Source organism: Simochromis diagramma, unplaced genomic scaffold (assembly GCF_900408965.1).
Source record: "Simochromis diagramma unplaced genomic scaffold, fSimDia1.1 OVJJ01000389.1, whole genome shotgun sequence".
NCBI lineage: Eukaryota > Metazoa > Chordata > Actinopteri > Cichliformes > Cichlidae > Simochromis > Simochromis diagramma.
The window spans coordinates 421,709-442,157 of NW_024387227.1; the positions used below are offsets into that span (position 1 = coordinate 421,709).

Consider the following 20,449-nt stretch of genomic DNA (forward strand, 5'->3'; position numbering starts at 1 on the left):
GCCAGCCATTTTCCATGTTAAGAAAAAAAAAATAGGTCAAGTGACATCATCCACTTATAAAACCATGTTTTGTTTTTTAAAGAAAGCACTGATGATGAGCTATTAACAGATAATAAACACACACGAAAGACATTCTTAAGTAAAAAGACAATTTATTTGTTAATCAGAATATACAAAGCAGTGGCTGAAGTAACCGAATGTCATTCTGGTTCTGAAAAAGGCAGTCTTGTACACAAAACTGAGCTACCCAACCATAACATAACACTCATTGAAAATGTAAGAGAAACAAAGTATAAATGGTACAAACTTGCGTGGAATGCATACAGAACAAATGACCAAAGCTTTAAGATTTAAGAGGGGTTAATTAACATTGCAAAATCCTGCCTCCACTGAACTGGGAAGTTTGGGGGGAATCAGGGGGGTCAAACTATCTAATCATGGAGGTGCAAGACAGAGCCCCTCTAATTCATTTGCACCATCTGCTATGTTAACAGGGCAGCCAAAGATTAAGTAGCAGCTCAAACACAAAATATTATGCCTTTTAACTAATAATGCTAACAACTGTCCATTATCCCCTGCTTAAAACTTATCTTTGGTCCTTTAAGTGTATCTGAGAGGTCAACATGAGCCTTGGAGGTGAGCAGCTGCCTGTATGTATGAATCATCTGGTCAGCACTGACATAATAGAGATTGTGCTTCTAACATACTGATATCAAACCTCAGGAAATTTAAAAAAACAAAAAAACAAAACTGATCTCGTGGCATGGCCCGATTTGTACAAGTAGGAAAAAAAGAGCTCATTTTAAAAACCAATAAATAACATTTCATTTAAAAAAAAAAAAAAAAAAAAAAAAGGATGCAGGGCCACTATGTTTCAAGACTCCAGTGCAATGTGATAACATGGGAGCAAACAAAAAGAAATTTCTCTCCAAAGATACAAAAAAGCACAAGCTCTACAACACGATGTTGACCAGGCTGGTAAGACAGTGCTGCAAACAAGTAGCAGGACAGAGACCTAAGCCTCCACTTCTGCCTCTTTCGAATCCCCATTTTCCTCTGTCTTCTGCTTTTTTGTCTCCACCTTTTCCTAATGGAAAAAAGAAGAAGAGTCACATTAGCAAAGGCCAAAACCAAGACTAAAACTTGCATACTTAAGGCCCAAAGACAACCCACCTCCTCCTCCTCAGCTGCACGCTTCACAGGCTGTGCATCAGTCTCCTCAGCAGGGGGCGCCTCCTCTGCATTCCCTATAAGGACAGTTTGTCACTTCAGAAATTACAGCCCTCACTTCCAGCGCATTTTCTTTTTTAAACATATCAAGATTCACTTGTATTAAAAAGGGAAGATTTTGAGGTCAGTACCACACAAGAGAAACAATTATAGGGCAAATCAGTAAAATCTGAATACAGTACACATATAGTTGCAATTCCAATCTTTCAGAAAACACTAGTAGCACTTAAAATTAACTTACCTTCCCCATTCTTGTGCTCCTCCTCTGTGGTTTCTTCCACTTTGTCACTGTGTTCAGCACCATTCTGGATGAAGCAGAGGAAACATCAGTCTGGTAAGGGTATGCAACGACTGGCCTTCAATTATGTAAACAAATTATTTGCAGAATAACAAGGCATCCCGAGCATATTTTAGATAATGCTCCCACAGACTTGCATGTACAGGCTCCTTTGGGGATTCTTTAAAAGGCAATGTGTAGTGAGTTGTTATTACACTCCCAGAGGATTAGCTACCAAGCTCTGGGAAACCTCAGAGTAGAGAAAAACCAATGGAGACGTCCAGAGGGTTGCTAGCGAACATCTGCCATTTCACAACCCAAACAAAGCACAGTGTGGAGAGCAGCTGAACAGGAGGGGGGAGGCGGGTGCAGCGACACCTGCATGATGAGGGGCGCTAAGACAAAAGGCCATGAGGCTGCTTCTCTCGGCTCCAACTTACTGTGCCATTGGCAGGTGCGTCCCCGTTATCGGTCTTTTCTTCCACTTCTGCCTCTTTCTTCTCTTTCAGCTCCTACAAAATAAAAGCCCCTTTGATCAATGTTCAGTTAAGAAAAAGAGTTAAGTGCCAAATGTTACTCCCACGTCCGAGTTTGATTACGAGCTGGGATTGAGAAAAAAAAAAACACGATGAAAACTGTATTAATTTTGTGTTCTTTTATTAAAACTAAGCGGGAATGCTGGTCTTTTTCACCCCCATGCCGCGCAGTTACACAGCAGTGTAAACCGTGCTGTGGCTTCCCGCCCACAGCGGCAGCTCCGCTCCACCAGCTGTACCGTTTGTGCCGCTTTGTCTGCTTAACAAGACATTTTTAAGCCAAACCACATCACACACATTTCAGTTTCCAGTCACAGCAATTAGTCGTCGATGCTGAAAACTGCTAAATGAATCGCCTCCACGAAGTATGGCTTTCGCCATGTGATATTTAAGACAAGTTACTGGTTTAACTTACATGAACTAACGTTAATTACAAGCTTTGCTGCTGCCGTCAAATAACTCACTTATTCAGCCGTAGTTAGCTAAAGAAACATAAACACTGTAACAACTTGTACAAGTTTTCTAAATCTTTCAACACGACGGTTCAGCCGAGAAAAAAAAAGAAAGGGGGGGAAAAAAAGGTGAATGAAACGCACCTTGGCTGTAACCTCTGCAGTGGCGGTTGTGTCAACAGCTGTATCGGCCATGGTTAATTTTGTGTATTAATTTAGCTAATTATATTCCCGATCTAAAGAATAATTATTTCTCGTCTCTTCGCCTCCGTGTGAACAGTCCAAAGACGCTGAGAGAGAAACGATGTCTGCCTGTCTCCGCTTTTCTCTCGAGCTCGTTGAAAATCCACTCTCGTTGGATACAGCGGCTCCATCCTACACCTGATTGGACAATGTCGACCACCGGGATGTTTGATTGGATGAGTATCTTTTCAATCTTGAAAACGAATCCCACCTCTGGTCTATCTCACCGTTGATTGGTCAATTTTTTTAAAGCGCTGCACTACACCATAATTCTCTCCCCCCCCCCACTGCCCTTCACTTTGCGTTTGGTTTTTTCACTTAAATATGAACAATGAATACTGTGAAAGTTGTAATAATCAATAAGAATGTATTATTTATTAATATTGTTTCAAGTTGATGGATTGTAAAAGTTTATTCATACACAGAAAGACCCCAGGGCAATATCTTTTGTCTCAGCGCTCTTTCTCCGCAGAGATGTGGTGTCAAATTACATGCAAAAAGGAATAATGTGACGGGCTTGAAAGCAGACGGCCACTCCTCCTTTCTATATTTAACATTTTTAACGAAATGTGCTCACGCCTGAGTGTTCTTACACTTTCATTTTTTCCTTTACAAGACCCGATCAAAGTCACTTCTGTTTCAATAACTTCAACACACATCTTAATTAATTAAGACCACAACTATAATCTAAACAGCAACACTATGCCCCGCAACCCTAGAGCCTAACATACATCTTAAAATGAAAGTTTAATTGTTTCCACAGATGCTGTGCATTTGGACTGTATCTATTTATAATTGAATGTCTCGTCGAACTATTGAATGAATAGTGACATTTTTATTTGTTTTGTTTTTTTTATTTGTTTTTCTTACTGAAAACAGTGAGATGATCAATTAGTACTTTAAAAAAATGTACAAACCGCTATCTGCCTCAGTATGTATTTATTGCAAAGCTAGGAGGGGAGATCAGTTAAACATTGTATGTGGTATGTGATTTGTGAGCTTGTAAAAGATAGTAATAGAGTGTGGTGTGACGTGTGAAAGCCTTTATAGCTGTCACATGAAGTTGTAACCTTTATTACACTGTCAAAAAATAAAAATAAAAATACAGACTTCCTTTTTAGTGGGAAAATATAGAGCGAGCATGAGCTCATATTTAAAATAAAATTGGCAAAAACTGAGTTTGTACAACTAGCAAGCTTGAAAGTCAATATTTGGTAATGACCACCTTTATTCTTCAAAAAGGGCTGAGCTCTCTTGGGCAAGCTTTCTTCTAATTTCCTTAAGTAGTCTTCAGGAGTAGTTCTTCAGACTTCTTGCAGAACATTCAAAGCTCTTCTTTGGATGCTGGCTGCCTTTTATTAAGTTTTCTGTCAACATGATCCCACACTGCTTCAACAACGTTGAGGTCCATGCTCTGGGGAGGCTAATTCATGACTGATAGTGTTCCATTGTGTGTTTTACATCCAGGTATGCGTTTACTGCATTGGCAGCATACTTGGGAATATTGTTATGCTGAAAACGGAAGCCATTCCCAATCAGAGGTTTTCCACTGCCTGAAATGCAGCCCCAAACCAAATTTGGATTCATCACTCCATGAGATGTGTTGTGACTGATTTTCAGTCCAATTATTGTGTAATTTGACATACTTCATCTTTTTGCCACATTGAAAGAATGAAGCAATTTTTAATGAGGCTTTAGTGAACAGTAGATGGATCAACTGAAGCTCCAGAGGTATCTCTCAGGTCCCACGTCAGATCTTTGCTGGTCTTTTTTGACGTTCAGATGCTATTTGTCACCTCCAGATAACTTTTTAGGCATGCTGCTTCTTCTTCTTCTTCTGTGCTCAACTTGTTCAGTTTCTCCAATATGTTTTGGCACAGACATGCATACCATGCCAAGATATGTCAAGCCTTCCACTAACAGCTCTTTGGGGATCAGCTTGGTGCGAAAATACTATTATATGTCTGTCAAACTGTGTTTTGTGACAGCTTGCAAGTAACAAATTGCCTAACATTCAATTTATAATGGGTTCTTTGCTAAGTTGTCTGTCATATCTACACATCCCTTTAGTTAGAAGTCATTTTTTTTTATGTTGAAATGATTCATAGGTCAGTGTTAACAGACAAAAAACATTCCTTTGAAAATGGTGAAGGTAGAAGGACTGGACTGAAAATTAGTGGAAAAGCAGCCAATGTCCAAAGAAAAACTTCAGAAAGACATATGTGGAGGGGTTTTGGTGTCATTATTGCCATAGTACTATCTGCAGTTTGATATGAGGTGCTATATTTTAATTTCTAATTATATTTCCTCTTGACTAAGAGAAAAAAAAATTGGTACTGCCGCGTGATGTCTCCAACCAAACTATACGCGCTCCACTTCAGAATATTTCTGAGATGAACTTACTTTGCCATCACTGCAGTTGCTCATCGAGCAGTTAAACCAAAGGAAGTGGTAGCAAACCACGTTGTGGGCCTCGAAGTCTGTAATTTAAGCCTACATCTGGTCACTGCTTCACTGTCAGTTGAATACAAAGGAAAATATTTTTATCTCAGGTAAAATCTCCACATATGTGCCATTACACTCACAGCTAAAAATCCTCCACTTTGGGGCTGTTTAACATTCACCGGCCTTCACCACCTCGCACAGAATTCATTTGTAAATTATGTTTAATGTGGTGTCATTTCCACTCGTTTGTGCCGTTTCACAAGCCATATTTGCATGTGTTTCACATAATGTATAATTTGAATTTGAAACATTTCTAGAAAGTCTAACTAATGTTTGTGTCTTGTGCTTGTCTCAACACACCCTAGCAGAATTTCTCAACACAACTATATGTTCACCCTCTAATTTTAAGACCTTCTAAAATCTAATCCCATGCTGCCTCAGTTATCGTCTCTGTGCATGCCAACATTCAAGCCACTGATTCTAAAGAAGCCTCCAGGCTTTATGTTGTCATTCACCTCACATTCGGCTGAAACACAATTATGAAGAGTGTAATTACGTTGCGAAAGATCAAAGGGTTGTGCTTCGGTCTACAGGCTTGCTACTTAAAAATGCATTTTCCGTCTGATGTAAGTTTGATTTTTTTTAAATGATGTTAAGTTTATTATTCTATAACATTACCTGGTAACTGTACAGGTCTTGCCAATTTAATGTGTGAAAGATGCACATTTAGATGGTATAAATATTAAACAAGGTATCGGATGATTGTATTGATAGAGCATTAGTTTTTACAACGAGGTTGAAAATTCGTGCGCAAAGCTGCAAAAAAAAAAAAAAAGCATTCATCACACCAGTGTCCTTGGATTTGGGAAATGAATGACCACGGAGAAGAGAATCCAGCGCACTGAAGCAGGAATCCACAATGTAATGAGCTCAGTGTGTGCAAAAGCTAGTGTGAATCCATGGCAGGAACAGTGGAGCAGACTGAAAAGCAGCAGAAGGCATTACTCACTCTGTTTCTGCAACTGGAAAATGGGAGCAATCAGAGAGAGGGGAGGTGTTTGTGAGATCATTTCCTGTCTTTTTTTTTTTTCTCATTTGCCTACCTCAACATGTTTCCACGTGCCAACAATATGCTAGAGAGAGAAAAAAAAATCTATCTATGGGTAACTTGTGCTTTCTGCAGGTAAAAGAAAAGACCAGCCTGGAGCTCAGAGAGGACAGTCAAGCATAAAACTAAAACAGAGATGCAGTGATTTTCATAAACCTCTTATTTGCCATGAACGGTGTTTACCATACTTTCCACAGGCGCAGGAAAACTTTTTATGGCACTGAAAATTATTGAGACCACAGAAAGTAATACTGCATAAAAGCTTCTTTGTGTTCACTGTGACTCATGTTTGAAAATAAATTAAATATTTTGTACCCGTTCAGCCTTGCCTGGGGAAACATTCGTTTGAGTGCTAAAATGTTACCTGCTGGGGTTGGAGGTTGTAAGATAAAAGATGGGAAGTTGCCCAGGTTAATTCAGGTTAGTTCAGCCCGGTAATTTCGTGTGGACAAAGGACAGACCTGACTTGTGGAATGTCAGCACTTTAGAGAAGAACAAAGTGGGGTTCATCGTGGAGCAGAGCTCAGGATCAGCTGGGGGGAAGGGTCCTGATAATTGGAGAAATTGGTGGGGGCAAACTGAGCTCTTTTGTTTTGTGTCCAGCATTGGCTGGCTGTCAATTATATAGAATATAGAGACAACATAAAGTTGACTTCTCACTGGGAGTCAAGTGCCCAGTCATGGAACAAGTGTGAGAAAATGTGGTCTTTAATTAACAGCATATATACTGACCATTGACAAAAATAACAACCTGTACACTTGTAGTTTTGCTAAAAGATTTCTGGAAACTATCTCTCATCGGTGGTGCATAGGCCACTGACAACACTCCTCCAGCACACTCCTCTCCGATCTTCTCCTAAAATCCACACAGGGGCGTCTGCTCTGGATTTTGGTCTTAGCACCTTACACCATATATTCTCTTGTGCATTCCAGGTTAAAGCCCGCCTAGTGATGTTATTGATAGGCTTCCTAAGGGTGTGGCGAAACCAGCTCCACATTCTTCTCAGGATATGTGTGGCTGTTGGTTCCTGCTTTGTTCTCGTCCAGTTTGTCATTGGTAATCCTCTCTGGTCACTGGATAAGACGGTACAAGCTGTAGTTGTCTTGGATGTCAGAAAGCGGGTCAGCTTTGTAACTTCCAACGCTGCAACATGTCATACTCCATTACAGGAAAAATCCTTCCACGCCCAAATCTATTTGTTTTGAGTTTGCGATCAGTGTTTCTGAAAAAGTTGTGCTTTTCCAGTATAATATGTTCTCTTTACCCGTTCACCTGTGAGCATGGGAGTCCCTAACAGAAGCTAATGTTCCCTGTAGTATAGGTCTCTGAGTTATTGAAGCACCAGCCAGCACACCGTGATTAGAGATGGACCAAGTGGTGGAAAAACTCATACTGTGTTTTGTAATAATAACTGCAGGCATCCTTCTTAAGTAGCTACTGTCTAAGCCACAGCCGAGGACTGTAACCTGTATGATAACATCTGTCAAGTAGCCTTACCCAAAGATACTTGACATACAGGTTAGAGGAGCCAGGAATTAAACCACCGCCCCACTACAATAATGCTTTTTATTGTAGCAATACCTTAACATCCAGTGCAGTGTGTATTAATAAATGTCTAGAAAACAGAGCTTACAATCAGTTTACAGAATAATTATATGAAAGCTGGGGCACAGAAAAGCCAGAGCTTCAGCTGGATATTCTCAGGGTTCTTGCAGTTCTCTTTATTTATTTATTTTTGCATTAGTCTGTGGAGACTTCAAACATTTGGAAAAAGGCAGATGTAGAGTTCTTTTTTCTCTTTTGGTCTGTGTGCTTTCATGTGAAGCAGTGTTTGTCATTAATTCAACATAATTCAGATAATGAATGTCTCCATCCCTTTGTGTGATGATTATGATGCAATGATGTTCTGCTATAAAAGAAAAAACCCACTACATGTTACAAACACTGTTGCTATTGAAATAATATCCAATGAAAAACTGTGCGGTAAATGAAATAAGAATTAGGTTCTCCTAAACTGAGGCACACATTTTTATTGTTCAGTAAAAGGTGTCTTATCCCATTCAGGTGAGGGGAAAACAGCTACCACAGAGAGGATTAAATGGTTTAGAGGCTCATTATTAATGAATGAGATTAGGAAATACTGCGATCAGACATTTGGGCAAAATAAGCCCTCAAAGAGGTGGCAACTACTGTTAAAAGAGTGTACTGTAAACAGAACCACGATTGTTTCTTTAAACCTAATCAGCTAGTTTTGTTGTTGCATGGCCTGAAAGTAAAACCAGAGAACTACATCTCCCAGCTAGCACGGCTGGTGAACATGCTTTAGAAAACTGATGGGCAAAAAGAGATCACCTGGGGTACGCTAATGGTTATGGTGTGCATCTGACGCCTAAAAGCACTCAAAAAAATCAATGAGTGAACAAATGTACGACTGATATGATGTGCAGATGCACTGTAATAATGGTACAGAGGCAAGGACACTGTGCTCTGTTTATCAGGAACTCTTCGTGTAAGTCATCTGTCTGCAAACATGTCTCTGTTTGCTGTGTAATCCTCCACAGTTTCCTGTTGCTTTCTTTTCCAAATAATTATCAGAAACTGAACATAGGAGCCATTTTTGAGAAATTATTATTCCAGTGAAGAAGCAGCAGGACATGCTGGCATTTTTCGGTCAGTGCAGTAGTAAACAAAAAGGATGCATGACAGAACAAGCATTATAAGAAAGAATGCAAACATCTGTTTACATCTGTTATGAGATCGTACACATAAAACAGGAAACCGTGCTGCAGGTAAAGTTAAAACAACTGAGAACACTGGTATACTATGAAGATCTACAAAAATGCATATTGGGCTTCCTAAACCTAACATCTAACAGTGGAAGGTGGAGGACATGCTTTCCTCCACCCTCACCACTTGAGTTTAACCCATACTCGTCTACCTTATTTATTTCACCTCTGTAGCTCCACCCATGTAACTGTCGCCAGAGAAAAGTGGAAATTTCCAGTAATTCCTGCTGCTTTGCAAGTAATGCTCCTCCTCCTTCTAGTTTCCCGCCTTTCACTCTACCTGCTCTTTACTGCTTCACGCTGGCCTCGAGACCTCATGGCTCTGTTGCTCAACCTTGCGGGGCCCGGCAGTTTAAAAAAATGTTTTCTTTGCACACTGAACAACTTGGTGATTTCTTGCACAGATTTTGTTTTATACTTCTGGTGTAACCTGCATCCAATACAATGCTTTACATTATCATTATAGATGCCTCATGTTTCTCTAAAGATGTCAAAGATTAGAATGGTAATCTCCTTTTTATTCTGAGGGATTAGCAGATTAGCAGTTGAAAAATCCCTTTTCAAAGGTGCTGTTTGCACTTATCTTTCTGTGAGAGCTCGCCCCACTGTTTCTTGGTTTACTCTTCTGAAAACAAAGTATCTTATTGTCTCTATATTACTGGTAAAAACCGTCTGTAACTATTACATCGGCTCTTGAGTGATGAACACGGGGTAGTTTGGGATCACAGAGCAGATGGTAGATTTGCATTTCTATTTCTTTGGCTGATCTGATATTCTGATGTCTGGTTTGTCTCAGAGATCCTCCAAAAGCAAGCACGACTAAAACTGACACGTCATTTAAGATTCATCAAATGTGAGGAGCACTATGGTGATTACATAGAGGACCTCGGTGTAGTGCAGTTACGGCAAACGAGATGATAACGGCTCACGTGTTCGCAGACTGGGATGTCCATGCTATCTCTAAGCTACATGTGTGGTTTTATGACTTCCTCTTTATTAAAGAACACAATATAACAGTTTACATGATGATGTGTGCTAGAAAATCAGCTCGGACGAACTGCAAATAAAGCCACGAGACAGCTGGAGTGAAGAAGTTTTGAGTATGTGGATGGCAAGAGGCACACTGACCTTAGACCCATTGTGAAGCACCAACAAAGAGCCATCTGCACGGCAACCAAAGCTGAGATGAGGGACTTGCACACAGGGGGACAGGAGGGGGGGGGGGGGGGGGGGTGCTGGAGAGTAATAAAAGGCAAAACAAATCAGTGATAACGAGAAAAAAAATTAGACTTGATCAGTTGAATGATGTGTAAAACATCAAAAGAGAAAGAGGTCTGCACACATGGGGAACAAGAAACACAGATCTCTCCACTGCTGGTAAAGTGGAAGACGAGAGCTGCAGGCCTAATCACTCAAGAGCACATTTCCTGCCTTCTGCATGATGAGATGAAGCCAACTGAAACTGTCAAAGGCTAATATTTAACCCGAAGCTCATTCATTTTCAGCAGAAAACACGCAGGGTTTATCTGCACACATATCCGAACTGCAACAATATTCCAGCCTGGCGGGTTAAAATCTCGGATGTTGAGCAGCTCTTTAATGTGGGCAATAGGTGTGCTTTGCAAAATGGTGATAACAAAGACAAAATGGTGTCAGGGACATCTGTAAAAAAAAAATAAAAAAAAAATAGAAATCACAAATGTTTCACAGGTAAGGTATGAGAATCAGGATTGCTTAGCAACAGCAGTACAAAAAAAAAAGACTCGCTCATGTGTGGTAAGCAGAGAACCGGCCGTGCTGCCACCTAGCGGTGGCCTGACGGCACTTGCAGGAGGGACACCGGCACTTGAAAGCTCAGTCCTCAGAGGCATACATGCGCAGTAAGAAGAAGCTGCAGCTTTCGTGCAACGTGTGAACCACGCGAATGAAGAAGGGCTTTATTTTAAAAGGTGATATCATCTTCGTTTCCTCGACGCTTTGAAATATAGGCTCAAGTGATTTGATTGGCTAGAAAATGCACCGGCTCTCATGGTGGCTGGTTGCTTAGCAACGTCACTGGTGGGGAGGGGAGGGTGAGTGAGAGGGGTGCTTCGATGGGGGAGGGAGCATTGTGGGTGCAGACAGACTGACTGACTGGGGAAATACCTGGCAAAGTTCCCAAATAAACAAAATAAGAGCGAAAAGGAGAAGGAGGTGGAGGGCAGAGCGCAGACAGAGTACAGGGGTATTTTCTGGTCCAGATAACAGTCCCGTAATAGTCGGCGGGAACAAGGCATTGTACTTCCAGCACAGTTTGTCCCCAGAGTAAGAGTGAGGTCAGCAAGTCAGAGCAGATTTTTTTTTTACAAAAGTTCAGTCTTTTGTGATATGAAAGTTGACCAGAACTTAAAATCCCGGTTTCTTTAAACAGTGTTTTTGTTTTTTTGTTTTATTATGAAGAGGAACTGAGAGGAACACAATTACTGCCATAAGAGGACATCGGCTGCTGTAGACGAGGAACAGATAAAGATGGGGCCCTGGACACATACTGAAGACGGAGAAGCACGTAGCTGCCAGATGCAACTTTGGATAAATAGCACATGTACCTGCATGTTCTCGTTTGTATGACTGTGGGTGTTGTAGGTGTTTCTAGGAACAGATCTTTGAATCCAACTGAAGTTGAGTTGAATTGAATAAAATAGCCTCAACCAAAGAGTGCAAAAAAAGAAGAAGGAAAAAATGGAGTAAAAAAAAGAAAAGGAGAGATGAAGAAAAATGTAAAGACCTATAAAATGGCAGCTGAGCTAAAGGAGAAGAAAAGGTGGAAAATGTGCTTATAAAGAGAGGAGGGGTAAAAAAAGAAAAAAAGGGAGGGCTGCTGCTGGTAGGTTGAGATCTGAAGAAGGAGGTGGGCATTGGAAATGGCTGATGCAGGGCGGTCTCTACAGGCAATGAGGACTCTTTGTCAGGAGCAGGAAATGAGGTTTCTGTTGTGATTAAAAGGAAGGTTTCTATGGCAATGCAGAGAGCCGTGTGCACAGAGAATTTCTTGGCAACGGAGGGGGCTAAGTGAGAGTCGAATGTCAAAGAAAGCAGCCTTCCTCCATCTCATCTCCCACCACCCCTCTGCTTTGCCACAGCACCACTTTTTATCTCTCATAATCTGTTTTCATAGACACAGTTAAGACTGCACCAGGGGGATTATCTTGAGCAAACCGAGTCACTGGTTGATCGGTCATTTATGTTTACGGAGTAGCAGTTTCACTTCACCAAATCGCTACTGTCAAATTAAATAAGGAAAGAAAGGTTTAGCTGAGAGGCTAATTAAAGAAAACAAAGAAAATAAACCCCACAAAACTGAAGATGATTAGCATAATGACCTGATTGTGTCTTTTCTTGTTTGTACAGACAGGTACACTTTTCTCCACTTACCCCCCTTTGCCTTGTTCAGCCCACGAAGTGAAAAAAAAAAAAAAAGCACAGTGGCATCAGTGTGACCTTTAAAATCTAAATATAGTAAAAATCTTTGTTTATTGTTTCACTGAGTTCAAATATATTTCTTTAAATAAATCCCACATCCTGATTTTCTATTTTCTCCGCTGGAGGAAGTTGCTCTCTGCAGTACGTGCCATATTTGCCCCGAACACAGATTTGATGCAGGATGTTTGGACAAGGAGACATTTCAAACTGGGGATCAAAGAGATTTTTTTAAATGCTGTTGATATTACCGACTCACGTGAAAATAATATGTTAATGTACCTGGTCTCCCTTCACTTCCAAACACACCGAGTGGAAAAAGGGACTGATGTTAAATGGTTGATATGTGCGACAACAGAAAAAAAGCTAAAGGGGAAGTCAGAGCTCAGAGTTTATTTGATGCTCTTCTGACTAATGATATCTATCTAATTTGCACCCCCCCCCTTCCCCTGGTTAACAAAAACATCCAGTTACCTGCATATTCTTCTCAATGATCATCATTTGTAAAATAAACAAAATAATATCTGAAAATAAACATTGTTATTCTGTTCAAAAGAATGTATTTAAAATCCCAAAGTACATAGAGCCTTAAAAGGTCCTAAAAAAATCACCTTTTTTATTCTCAGCATGTCAATTAGAATTACAAAAGGTTCTGCTGCCCCCAACCTTTTTGTCTGAGCATGGCAGCAAGTATCATGTAATAAAGCGCTGCCAGGGAGGGAGGGCTGTGCTGGAACCGGATTGTATAGTCAAAGCCAGATGGCAAGTAACACATCAAAAGGACAGCTGGTTACTAGAGACTTTATAGCTCCTAAGCTAATTAGTCCCGCCTAAGCAAATCAGAGCTACGTACAATACAGCAAACCATGCCAATGATTCATCATAAAAGATGACAAACATACAACATAATTAGGCTTTGAAATGTTACATGTGGTAGCTGGTTCCATCAGCTATCACGGCCTTCGCTGATCTGTATTACAGTAAATGACAATGATCCTGTTTTTAAAATGTGCATCTTTACTGGACTGGTGGGGTCAGTGTTTCAGATTACTGCCTCTTCCGGTGGGTGTGATCTGACTCTGAACTGCAGACTGATCTTTGATGGTCTTGTTGCTGTCTGTCGTGCAGAACTCTTTCTCCAGAACCTGGAAATCAAAAAATCCCCGCCCAAAAACCCCCCCAGATGAGCTTCAAAAACTGACCAGTGCATATATCCCAAATTATCATGTTGGGGTACATCTGGGACTTATTACTGCACTCACTCCCTTCATTATCCTTTGGCGAAGTTCCCCTTGTGAGAGTGGCCGTTCTTCTTCATCAGTAACAGGAGACTCTTCTGCATTATACGCCACACTAATGGATCTAAGTTAGATGCACACATTCATCAACCCAATGCATTGCATTTATTTATTTGCAAATACACAGTTCTGACCCAAGGACTACAGCAAAAGTAAAAGGAAAGATTTACAAGACAGCAGAGAGACCTGCTTTGATGTATGGTTTGGAGATGGTTGCACTGATAAAAAGATAGGAGGCGCAAGAGCCGAAGATGTCAAGGTCTTCAATGGGAGTGACCAGGATGGATATGAAGAAATAGGGAAAATAGGGACTGTCCCTTATTAGGGACAATAAGAGACAGCTCAGGGTGAGCGGTTTGGAGACAGAGTTAAAGAGGCATGGCTTAGATCAGGGGTCTCAAACTCCAGTCCTTGAGTTCCGGTGTCCTGAAACTTTTCCATGTGTCCCTGTTGCAACACACCTGAATAAAATTACTAGGTCATTAGCAAGATCATAGAATTTGACTGCATGCTGAAGTGGCAATCCCTAACCCTACTCAAGTAAATTTAAGTAAATGTAAATGTTTGGAAAAATATATACTTCTAAAAGTACTTTTATTGCACCATGTTCATTCATTCATGAGCTGCTGTAACATGAATCAAATGGCTGAATTGCCACCTCAGTGTGCAGTCAAGTGCTATAGTCTTGCTAATGACCTACTAATTATATTCAGGTGTGTTGCAACAGGGTAACATAGAAAAGTTTCAGGACACCAGCTAGTTTGAGACCCCTGGCTTAGATGGTTTGAGCATGTGCAGAGGAGGGATAGTGAATATACTGGAAAAAGGGTACTGAACATGGATCTGCCAGGGAGGAGGAAGACCACAGAGAGGATTTGTGGATGTCGAGATGGGTTGGTGTGCCCAAGGAGGATGCTAGGGATAGAGTGAGAAGGAAGCAGATGATCTGCTTCTCCTAAATGGAGAAGCTGAAAGAGAGAAGGAGGAGGAAGAGGAAGGAGAAATACAGTTTTCAAAATGAACAGATAAACAGCTGACCTGTTGACTGCAGGTTGGATGCTGATATTCTGCTGAAGTAGTTTTGGATTCTGACCCAAAGGGAAGCTTGCTGGGTCTTCTAGATCCTGTAAGAGTTTTAAATGCAGAATCTTTGTATCACAGGAAAGAAAACAATATATACATATGTTAAAAGGCCAGCCTGATTACTTTAGTACTGAGGAAAGCCTGCACAGTGAGCAGTTCGTTGGTCTTCTGCTCCACTAAGCTGAGGTAGGACATTATGTTGTTCTCAGTGATCCCACTGGAGGAGCCCAGCATATCTTCTATCGCTGAGCGGTCGCACTCTACTTTAGTGAAGATGTTGTTTACACCTGCGATAAGGAAGAGAAACCATGAACTGTTTAATTCGTTTTTTTAATAAATATCCAGGTGACAGCAGTAGCATGTTTTAGCTTTTTGTTTTTGCTTGTGATTGCTTGAGAGCTTTGATAATTTTCATGATTATTGGGACCTTCACTGCAAAAAAAGCCTTAAGGATGTATGGAGTTATGAGAAATTACTAGTTGTAATGATAACAAAATATGCAAAATAAATCAACCTGTTTTAGTCTTGTCCAGGATCTCGCTTATGATGCTGGCTCGGTTCTCGTTGGCCTTTCTTTGAGATAAAACTCCCTCTAGTTGCTTATCAATATCTTGCAACAAAGATCGGTGCTGTCGTTCCTGCTGTAAACCTTTAACCCGAAACTGCTCCATGTCTTGTTTGATCTGCCGAGAGGCAAATTCCAGCACAAACAGACATATATACAGTGCACGTTAAAAACATAAATGCACCCAGCACACCCTGACACTTCCTAAACTTAATCATTAGCTTTGATCTAATTTCCTAATATTTCTTCGTCTTCCAGAGTTTTTTGTTGTTGTTGTTATTTTTGGCTTATTTGTAAATTGTATAACAAAAGTGTGTGCACACTGCATAACTGCACTGGGAAACAATATGTCATTTTTGTGATTTTTAAAGGGGGAAAAACACACTTACCTTGCTAATTTGTTCCTTCAGTGCCTCAGCCTCATTGGTTTGCTCATTAACAAAATTGAAAAGTGCAAAGTTCCGGTCTTCAACTGAAGAGCAAAACAGCAACACAGCAGTGAGACACCAAGTCCAATTATCCCTGTTTTCCAAGTGGGATCTTACATATATTGAATTTTACTGTATGTAGACAATGTAAGCTAAAGTAAAAACAAAAAACACAGAGCTAAAAAGCTGGTTTGTTAGACTTACCCTGAATGTACCTGGTGACCAGCTGGTCCAGGTTCTCCTCCCCTGTAGCAATCCGAATCCTTTCAAACGCCTCCTCTAGAGCATCCAGTGACTCTTCTCCAGAGTCCATCCTGGACGGCTCTTTCGGCTCCAAAGCTATGAAACACAAAGCCCATCCCCCACCTTGTCAGTCTGGACCAAACTTGTTCCTCATTTATTTAACAAAAATTAATCAACAGTGACAATCTGTACTTAACACTGTAACACCATAAATGTCCCCAAGAAATTTACACACAGTCTTCTTTTCCTTTTGAACAGTTAAGTCACTAACCAGAAATGCAACAGCGATCCTTTTGAGATCTATATTAAAGCAGCCAGGGACACACTGGCAAGACTGACTGTGCCTTCCCATTTTTACTGGTTTCTAAGCCAACAGCAAACTTGTTTTACTGAATTTTCTGCTTTGTTGTTGCACTTTTAAATATGTTATTCTATATTAACATTTAACAATTTGTTAATAGTTTTGCTGCAGGAAAAATTTAATTTTGGGGGCCAAAAGAAACACTGAAAAGGATTTGCCAATTTACAGGTCATAGCCATGGAGATGGAGAAGACCACATAAACATACACCATTTGGACAAAAGCAATAGGACACACTGATTCATCTTTGAATTTAGGTGTTCTATATAAAATATACCTGTGGAAATTACTGTATAAAAGTCATTAATCCTCAGTAATGCTCAGGAAGCTTCAACCCTTTTCTTAACATCAGCACAAAAACTGTGTACCGGGAGTTTCATGGCATGGGTTTCCATTGCTAAGCAGCTCCTATAGATGTAATGTGTAGGTGTCCCAGTACTTAAGCCTGTATAGTGTACTTTATCATTTGAAACATTCTTAATATTCATATTTAAGTACCATCTGTAATGTTGCTAGAGCACAGTTTCCAACTTAATAGTAAAAAAAAGGCAGCCTAAATATATATCTCACTTGGCTTCTCATGGTTTTTTTTTGGTGTGTTTATGGTGCAAGCCAATTCCTGTGTTGTTTTGTAATTTCTGGTCACTTCTGGTTACATTCCTGTGAGTTTATTTCACCTCTACTCTTCTGTTTCCCAGATTACTTCAGTACAAACTACCATAAAGTTTTCTTGTATCCTTTGTGAGAATGACGCTGTGTTATGCTTACATTTTAGCTACATGTAGACTGGGTTACATACAGCACTGTACTGTACATTACTAATCTTTGTCTGAAAACTTGTTAAGCATAAGTTTAAAGTGGTCTCGTTCTATTATTATCATCAACTCTGTCACAACATACATAACATGTATTATTGATAGTTCTTTAACTTACAATAATAAGAGCCTTGAGGCAACTGCTATTGTGGTTTGGCAATATATAAATAAAACTGAATTTCATTGAATAACTTGATTAATATCATTAATATAAACAGACATAGCAGCTACAACACACTGGTTGCCTCTTACATTGTCCAGGTCCCATTTCATGCTCGTCGTCCTGCCTGCCTGCATCACTGCACTTGACGATCATGAACGTTTTCAGGGTGGACTCATGCGCAATAACCCTCTCCAGCTCCTTCAACTCAGTGCTGTACTGGTCACGGTCCTTCAGTGCCTTCTCTTTTATCATTGTCGCCTTGGCGTGAGCCTCCACCCTAAGGTGCAGATAACAATTAGTGTTTGAACTGAATAACATGAGGACATTTTTTTGCCCTTCATAGAAACTGAATCTCAAATCTCACCTTGTGTCATAAGCAGCAGAGGACTGGTTGATTACTTCTCCAATTTTCTTGCGTACTTCCTGCAGTTCCTATAACACAAATGTTCATGTGGAGACATGTTTTCAGTTTGCACCTGCTATTTAAGTGTAATGAAACCCAAGTAAATAAATGCCAAATAACAAAAATATTTGCCTCCAGATCATATTAAATGTGATGTGACCTCTGACCTTGCTTAGCCTGTTGTGTAGTTGCTGAAAACGAACACGCTCAATATAAAGAGTATGCAGCTCCTCTCTCACTTGGCTGTTTTTGGTCAACTGCTCATTTAAGCGAGTCAAGGCCTTGACAAAGAACACATGAATTTCATGATATTTAACATTTAGTTCATTTTTCTGGGTATTTGGCTGTAGCGTGCTTCGTGACTCACTCTGTTCAGTTTGTATTCCATAGTGCGTATGGACTTTTGGATTCGCTGTTCTGGGGAACTTTGAGTGTTACTATTACTAACAGCTCCATTTCTCAACTCTGCTAGCTTCGACTCCATGCTGGAGATCTAAAAACAGCACATAAAAATCGTGGTAAGCATGAAACAATACGAGGAAGTATCAAATAATATGAAAGCTCATAATTAACCTCCTTCTTCAGCTCTTGCTGGCATTTTTTGCCTTTCTGCAGCTCCTCTTCCAGCATTTCTCTCTGCTCAAGCAGGACCTGAATAGTCTGGATGTCCTTGTTTTCCTGCTGTTGACGGGCCAAGCTGTTACAGGCACCGAGGTTTCGTTGCAGTTCCTCCTGCTCCTTCTGCAGCACCTCTATCTCCTGCCTTTATCCACATGACACAAGAGACTGAAGAGAAAAAAATACACAGACTCCTAACTATGTTGTATAGGTGTAGCTTTTACTCACTGTTGTTTGCGGATCTGTTTCCGGGTCTGCATGTTGTAGGCCTGCAGATCTCCTTCCATGATCCTGAACTGTCTCTGCAATTTGGCGATCTCTTCTACTTAAGAACAATATCATGTGCACATGATATTACAGCTGTTTCAATCGATATAAGAACAGTTAATAATACCAACACAGAAAACCTTACCTGCTCCATCAACATCAACCTCACTGTTATCTGAGCGTGCGCTTGCGGCTGATCTTCCTCGAGGCATGGCTACAATGAACATGAACATCCCTGACTAATTATTTGAGGAAAAAGCATTACATTTATTATTATATTACATCTTCTCCCCTTGCTGTTTAGTTTCATATTCTGCTTTTAAACTTAGACGCTGAATATTTGTTCAAATAAGTCAAAACTTTAAGCAGCTTTAGCCTAAATCTTAGAGACATATCAGTCATTTTTTCCCCAATTATTTATTTACTGTTTTTTATATCATGTGGTTTGTGCACTTTGAATGACACAGTTACAGTGCGTTTACAATAAACAATAAATATATCTTCATAACTCTTGCTGTAGTTTTCTGTAACCGCAGGCTAAGTTAACAGGTTACCAAAAACACCTGCGTGTTTCATGCCAGCTGTTGTGTAATATATATAATATGTTGAGTTTAGATATTGTTAGCTTGCCCCCGAATGCTACGCGAGAAGAGTGTTATGTTATTAATGACAAATACCATCTTATCTTACCTGTTGTAACGATGAGGGCCACCGAGCCCTTCACCACCTTCCGTAACGGAGGCCTGAGTTGTTAGCAACCGTTGCTAGGTGTTTTGGGACAAACAGTCCCTGGGCTTAGTCTTTCAGACAGCAGGCTCTCACTAATGAGTTTATCATTTATTAAAAAATTAAACACACGATTAAACAATTCTTTCATTCTTATTCAATAGTGGTTGTGGGTTTTATGAAATCTACAAATTTAGAGAAATGTATTCATATATATATTTATATATATATATATATATATATATATATATATATATATATAAATATATAAAAGAAACACTCTTGAAAGCAGCTGTGATTAAATTATTTAAACAATATATAATTGTGGATTTTCTTCACACACACACACACACACACACACACACACACACACACACACACACACACACACACACAAAAGTATATACGTTTTTAAAATTATTAACATACTTTGTATTTGTGTGTTATGGTGCTTACTCTGTCCCCCAGCCAAGAACTTCCCTATAACAACTATTGCTCTGATCACCAAGTACACAGAAAAACTCCTAGAATTTGCATTTTGCATATATTTACCCCTCTGATTTCCGTAGTATATTTAGTAATATACAATACTTAAGTTTTATGATCTTGTACTGCATTTTCAGTTCTATTCTTGACCCCAACATAAGTATTATTTAAAAGTTGAATATTGTAGTTCACACTCTAGTCATTAATCTGACAGCTTGCAGGTTCTGGTACAAACAAGAAAAACAGAATACAAAAAAGCAAGGTTATAACTGTTTACCAGTTTAAAAAATTAAACTCATAAAAACAATAATAAGATTCCACTAATGTCGCGTGTATTACTCTGAGGCATAACCTTATAACATAAAACACAAGTCATACCTTAAATTAACAAAACATTACACAGAACATTGTTTCATTGCATTTTTATTCACTTAATGCTGTGACTCTCAAAAGGATAAGT

The 20,449-nt window shown here is 39.8% G+C and overlaps 2 protein-coding genes and 1 long non-coding RNA gene across 5 annotated transcripts; 1 reads left to right on the forward strand and 2 right to left on the reverse strand.

Annotated features, from left to right (window-relative positions):
• Positions 1 to 135: 135 nt before the first annotated feature.
• si:ch211-222l21.1 (parathymosin) lies at positions 136 to 2,835 on the reverse strand. The gene is made up of 5 exons (XM_040052230.1): positions 2,640 to 2,835; positions 1,948 to 2,019; positions 1,472 to 1,535; positions 1,174 to 1,247; positions 136 to 1,087 (listed from the first exon to the last, which is right to left on the reverse strand). Exons 1-5 carry the CDS (start codon positions 2,688 to 2,690, stop codon positions 1,016 to 1,018), a joined length of 333 nt encoding a protein of 110 aa, XP_039908164.1. The 5' UTR covers positions 2,691 to 2,835; the 3' UTR covers positions 136 to 1,015.
• Positions 2,836 to 9,403: 6,568 nt separating this feature from the next.
• On the forward strand, positions 9,404 to 11,770 carry LOC120746765. 2 transcript variants are annotated; one of them, XR_005698934.1, is made up of 2 exons: positions 9,404 to 11,027; positions 11,518 to 11,770. It is a non-coding gene; the product is annotated as an uncharacterized LOC120746765 (long non-coding RNA). The 2 variants fall into 2 exon arrangements; XR_005698933.1 differs by lacking the exon at positions 9,404 to 11,027 and adding an exon at positions 11,048 to 11,393.
• Positions 11,771 to 13,015: 1,245 nt separating this feature from the next.
• On the reverse strand, positions 13,016 to 19,555 carry odad1 (outer dynein arm docking complex subunit 1). Of its 2 annotated transcripts, none has more exons than XM_040052227.1 (15): positions 19,468 to 19,555; positions 18,923 to 18,991; positions 18,739 to 18,835; positions 18,466 to 18,655; positions 18,260 to 18,385; positions 18,060 to 18,173; positions 17,854 to 17,921; positions 17,579 to 17,766; positions 16,113 to 16,247; positions 15,870 to 15,952; positions 15,430 to 15,598; positions 15,039 to 15,202; positions 14,871 to 14,956; positions 13,797 to 13,896; positions 13,016 to 13,679 (listed from the first exon to the last, which is right to left on the reverse strand). In XM_040052227.1, the coding sequence occupies exons 2-15, from the start codon at positions 18,987 to 18,989 to the stop codon at positions 13,569 to 13,571; spliced, it is 1,698 nt and encodes a 565-aa protein (XP_039908161.1). In that variant the 5' UTR covers positions 18,990 to 18,991; positions 19,468 to 19,555; the 3' UTR covers positions 13,016 to 13,568. The 2 variants fall into 2 exon arrangements, with proteins under 2 accessions (XP_039908161.1, XP_039908162.1); XM_040052228.1 differs by having other exon boundaries at positions 13,017 to 13,679; positions 18,739 to 18,832; positions 19,468 to 19,554.
• Between the last annotated feature and the right edge of the window lie 894 nt (positions 19,556 to 20,449).

Coding starts and splice junctions, on each gene's coding strand:
- si:ch211-222l21.1 (XM_040052230.1), bottom strand. CDS start 2,690: ATGGCCGATACAGCTGTTGACACAACCGCCACTGCAGAGGTTACAGCC. Junction 2,020..2,639: donor CTGCAGAGGTTACAGCCAAG/GTGCGTTTCATT, acceptor TTTATTTTGTAG/GAGCTGAAAGAGAAGAAAGA. Junction 1,088..1,173: donor GTGCAGCTGAGGAGGAGGAG/GTGGGTTGTCTT, acceptor TTTTTCCATTAG/GAAAAGGTGGAGACAAAAAA.
- odad1 (XM_040052227.1), bottom strand. CDS start 18,989: ATGCCTCGAGGAAGATCAGCCGCAAGCGCACGCTCAGATAACAGTGAG. Junction 15,953..16,112: donor GGTCACCAGGTACATTCAGG/GTAAGTCTAACA, acceptor TTTGCTCTTCAG/TTGAAGACCGGAACTTTGCA. Junction 15,203..15,429: donor CCTGGACAAGACTAAAACAG/GTTGATTTATTT, acceptor TCCTTATCGCAG/GTGTAAACAACATCTTCACT.